General features: G+C 38.1%; 1 protein-coding gene across 2 annotated transcripts in view; it reads left to right on the forward strand.

The window, feature by feature from the left end:
* Positions 1-4,953, forward strand: part of Wdr36 (WD repeat domain 36) — a 35,721-nt gene that overhangs the window by 15,482 nt on the left and 15,286 nt on the right. For both annotated transcript variants that reach the window (XM_005355888.2, XM_026783584.1), the window contains exons 13-15: positions 2,863-2,977; positions 3,682-3,847; positions 4,053-4,161. In XM_005355888.2, coding sequence (XP_005355945.1) covers positions 2,863-2,977; positions 3,682-3,847; positions 4,053-4,161 — 390 coding nt within the window. The remainder of the gene's footprint in view (positions 1-2,862; positions 2,978-3,681; positions 3,848-4,052; positions 4,162-4,953) is intronic.

A 4,953-nucleotide genomic window follows, 5' to 3' on the forward strand; every position in this document is an offset into this window, starting at 1 on the left:
TGGTTCTGATCTGTGATTGGATGTGAAGTACTATTACCCTGTGGTTCTGATTTGTGTTTCCTGCAGGGCTTGTGGTGTTGAGCACCTTTTCATGTGATCTTGCTATTTGTATGTGTTTTTTTTTTTGTTGTTGTTGTTTTTTTGGGTTTTTTTTTTTGAAATTTTTGTTTGTTTTTGTTTTTCGAGACAGGGTTTCTCTCTGTGTAGCTCTGTTTGTCCTAGAACTTGTTCTGTAGACCAGGCTGACTTCGAACTCACAAAGATCTCCCTGCCTCTTCCTCCTGATTGCTGGGATTAAAGGTGTGCACCACAACCTGGCTGTATAACAACTACTACCTGTCTTACGTTTGTTTTGTAGGAAGGTTTGAGGACAGGAAGTGAGATTCCTCCAAGTGTAGTCTTGTCAAAAGACTAGTTTGGCTCTTTTGGTCCAATGAATTTTACATAAACAACTATTAGTTTTTTAGGGTTTTTTTTGTTGTGTTTTTTTTTTTTTGTTGTTTGTTTGTTTTTTGTTTTTTGAGACAGGGTTTCACTGTACTTTTAGAGCCTGTCCTGGAACTAGCTTTTGTAGTCCAGGCTGGCCTAGAACTCACAGAGAACCATCTGCCTCTGCCTCCCAAGTGCTGGGATTAAAGGGGTGTGCCACCACAGCCCGGCCTATTAGGATTTTTTTTTTTTAAAAAAATTTTGCTACTATAAGTGGGATTGCTTTTAAATTGTACCAATTACTATTAAATTAAGATATAATTTATATTTGCATATCCATCTTGTGTCTTCTGACCTTGATGAACTTATTTATTCCATGATTCTTAGTAGATATCTCTGCTTCTGAAAATGCTTTTTATCAAAGTATAATTCAGTGTTTCACCCTATTTTGTGCAAATTGCTTTACAAATATATATGTAACATTTTCTTTTATGAAAAGCAAATCTGTCGGGCAATGGTGTCGCACGCCTTTAATCCCAGCACTTGGGAGGCAGAGGCACGCGGATCTCTGTGAGTTCGAGACCAGCCTGGTCTACAGAGCTAATTCCAGGACAGGCTCCAAAGCCACAGAGAAACCCTGTCTCGAAAAACAAAACAAAACAAAACAAAACAAAAAAAAAAGCAAATCTTAAGCATTTTTATGGATTTCTAAGCCTCAGAAATATTAAGCTTCTTTAGAAAGTCTACATAATTTTGAATAAGTTACCATATAAGTAGTAAAGATGATTACAGGTAATTTTTTTCCTTTTTTTTTTTATTTTATAACAACCTTGTCTCTTTTTACATACCAATCCCAGTTCCCACTCCCTTCCCTTCCTCCTGCTCCCCCCACTTTCCCCCTCCCCCTACTCCCCATCCGCTCCTCAGAGAAGGTAAGGCTTCCCATGGGAAGTCAACAAAGTCTGGCTCATCAGTTTGAGGCCCTTCCCCTATATCTAGGCTGTGCAAGGTATCCTTGCAAGAGAATGGACTTCCGAAAGCCAATTCAAGCAGTAGGAGTAAATGCTGGTTCCACTGCCAGTAGTCCCAAAACTACCCCAGCCACACAACTGTCACCACATTCAGAGGTCCTGGTTTGGTCCGGTGCAGGTTCCCTGACTGTCAGTTTGGAGTCAGTGAGCACCCACTAGTTCAGGTCAGGTGTTTTGCATTTAATTCTTCATTCCAGCCTCTCTGAGTAGCGTGCACTATTTCATCTACCCTCACAACAGTCTTGCTGCAGTCTGTTGGGAGCTGGTACTGCGACTGTACCACTGAGGCTAATGTAGTGAGTAACGTGTAAGTTCTGTAAAGATAGTAAGTGGTTGGGCTGGGATGTAAGCCTTTTGAAATGTACAGTTGTAGTTTACAGTTTACAATGATCACACAGTATTTAATGTGTGTGTATGTGTCTGTGGTGGGTGAACAGATATATCACGAAATCTTAAGTGGTGCTGAATCATTTGTCTGACAACTCAGCTACCTGGAAGAAAGCCAGTAGTAACCAGTACAGAGTAAGCAGGAGCAGCTGTTAGAAGGTCTCTGCAGTTTGTCACTCAGAGGCAACCTTCAGGCTTTAGTTGTGCTTTGCTTATTCTGTCTTAGACAATATATTTGAATGAGTTAATTAGAAAAGGAAATTACTAGAGGTAGGTTTTCTTACAGTGACAAATTCTATTAAATAAATGCAAGGGACTACAGGGACCTTAATTGCTTGTAAGTAATGCCTCAGTTCCTGAGGGTACTCTATAATACTACATAAATACTCAAAGCTAGGTAAGACGAAGTTCCATTTTGAAAGATAGAATGATTTTAGACATAATGTTCTGCTTCTGTTTTTTGTAAACTCTGTTGTTTAGAGAAATACAGACACACTCAACATTCTTTCACAGGGCCACACAAGTACATCTTGCATAATGGTGTGCAAATCTTATGTTGCCAGCACAGTAAACATCAATTAAATATTTTCTACTTAAGTCTTAGAAGCCATCCATTTGTTTGTATGTGTCTTTTGGGTGAATAACATGTAATTTATGCATTGGCATTCAGTGATTTTTTTTTTTTTGCTATGACTCCAAACAAAATAATCTTGTATTTTTTATGTAGAAAAAAAGCAGTTGTATTTAAGTATTTAGATTCATTTATTTTATATAAACTGCATATAAATCAGTATTTTCTATTCAGTGTTATGTATGCTCTATTAATATGCCATGATTAAAATATTTTTGGTTTTTAGTAGGTATTTATTGTTTTCAGTTTTGCATCAACTCTTAACTACAAAAATTTCTAAGTTTATAAATTTCAGTTAACTAGTTATATTTTGTTTCCTTAGATAATTTCTTCATGCTTATTTAAGACAGAAATAGAATTGTCTCTTTTTTCTTTTGCCTAAAGGCAGTAGATATAACTTCCTGTGGAAACTTTGCAGTAATTGGCCTCTCCTCGGGAGCTGTAGATGTGTATAACATGCAGTCTGGTATACATCGAGGAAGTTTTGGAGATGAAAAAGGTATTGGATTTTTTTCCTGCTTTTTAAAATAATGTTTAGCTGGGCGGTGGTGGCACATGCCTTTAATCCCAGCACTAAGGAGGCAGAGACATGCAGATCTCTGTGAGTTTGAGGCCAGCCTGGTCTACAAGAGCTAGTTCTGGGACAGGCACCAAAGCTACAGAGAAACCTTGTCTCAAAAATTAAAATAAAATAATGTTTAGATGGGTTTCTACAACTCCATGTGGCAGTTACTGTTATATACAATATAAACACCATATTGAAGCCAGGTGGTGGTGGCGCACACCTTTAATCCCAGTACTTGGGAGGCAGAGGCAATCAGATCTCTCTTGAGTTCCAGGACAACTAGGGCTACACAGAAGCCCTGTCTCCAAAACAAAACCAAAAATTCCATTATGTTAAGATATCCAAAGGGAAGAAAGCTATGAATCCATTGGGGGGAAAATAGATACATATTATTCTTCTTTGATTTAGATAAAATTTTGACTGTTTTATTAAATTTTCTTTAATGGAAACAGCTGTTTTTGCCTAAACAGTCTAATAATTAAGAGTTTTTCTCCCTACTTTGTAATTCAGTTTAATTTCAAGAGTGTAGGTTTTATTAATGAAACTTCAGGTATTTGGCTAAAAGAGTCACTCAGCGTATTGTTCATAGACTGCCTGTCAGTGCTGACTGTCTTTTCTTTCTCTGCTGTGTCTAAAAGCTCACACAGGTTCTGTTAGAGGTGTTGCAGTGGATGGTTTAAACCAGCTGACGGTCACAGCTGGTAGTGAACGACTTCTCAAGTTCTGGAACTTTAAAAGCAAGGCTTTAATCCATTCTCTGAGCCTCGAGTCATCCCCAAACATGCTGCTGCTCCACAGGGACAGGTGAGTCTTCCCTTGTCAGAGCAAAGGGTTGCTTTTGATGTTTTTAGTGAAAACTCGTAAGGAAAGCAGATAGTGGCAAGAAATCAGGAACATTTTAGTAGATAACTCCATATAGTTTAATTTCCTCGAAGATATATTTTAATTAACAAAATTCAGGTTCAAATGCTTTTCTTGTTTATTAAAACTTGTGCATTTGTCTTCCCAGTGGCATTCTGGGGCTCGCCTTGGATGACTTCTCCATTGCTGTCCTAGACATAGAGACAAGGAAGATTGTCAGAGAGTTCTCCGGACACCACGGCCAGATAAATGACATGGTAAAAATGAAAGAACTGATAAGTCACCTCACTCATTTCTCCTTCTGCTTAGGATGAAGATGTTGAAGTAATCAAATCTCTCATTCTCACCCTAAGGTTTTCAGAATGACAATTTCCAGGCTAACTTCTCAGGAGATTTAAAGAAAACTTTGGGAAATGGTTTATTATTTTGCAAGGAATTGATGCTATCAAATTGAAGTATAAATTTGCCAGAGTTTATTTTTGTCTTTAAGTCAGATAGACTTTGTAGAATGAATGTTCCATTGAGTGTAAGTTTATCATTTTTCATTTGGTTTTAAAATAAGCTAAGGGAATTTATTTCTTTTTTTCTATTTGGAATGAATTTATGGTAGTCTGGAACAACAGATTTGTTCTGATATAGGGTTACTCTAGAATTTTTCTTTTTTTTAAAATGAATTAAATTTTTCTGTTTATTGCTGTAGGATAAGCCTTTTGTACACTATGAATATATGTACATTGGTCGATAGTAAAAACTGCCTTGGCCTATAGCTAGGCAGGAAAGCTAAACTGAATACAGGGAGAAAAAAGGGCAGCATCGAGGGAGATGCCAGTGAGCTACCCAGGAAGCAAGATGTGATAACCACTCATTCTCCATCTCCATTCAGACAGGGACAGGCTTAGGGCATCAACAAAGCACTGCATATCAAGTTGAGGCAGGACCAAGCTCCTCCCCCTGTATCAAGGCTGGACAAGGCAACCCAGCATGGGGAGCAGGTTCCCAAAAGCCAGGAGCCCCATAAACAGTCCAAGCTACACAACTGTCACACACAT

The sequence above is a fragment of the Microtus ochrogaster genome, chromosome 18 (genome assembly GCF_000317375.1).
Source record: "Microtus ochrogaster isolate Prairie Vole_2 chromosome 18, MicOch1.0, whole genome shotgun sequence".
In the NCBI taxonomy this organism is placed as follows: Eukaryota; Metazoa; Chordata; class Mammalia; order Rodentia; family Cricetidae; genus Microtus; species Microtus ochrogaster.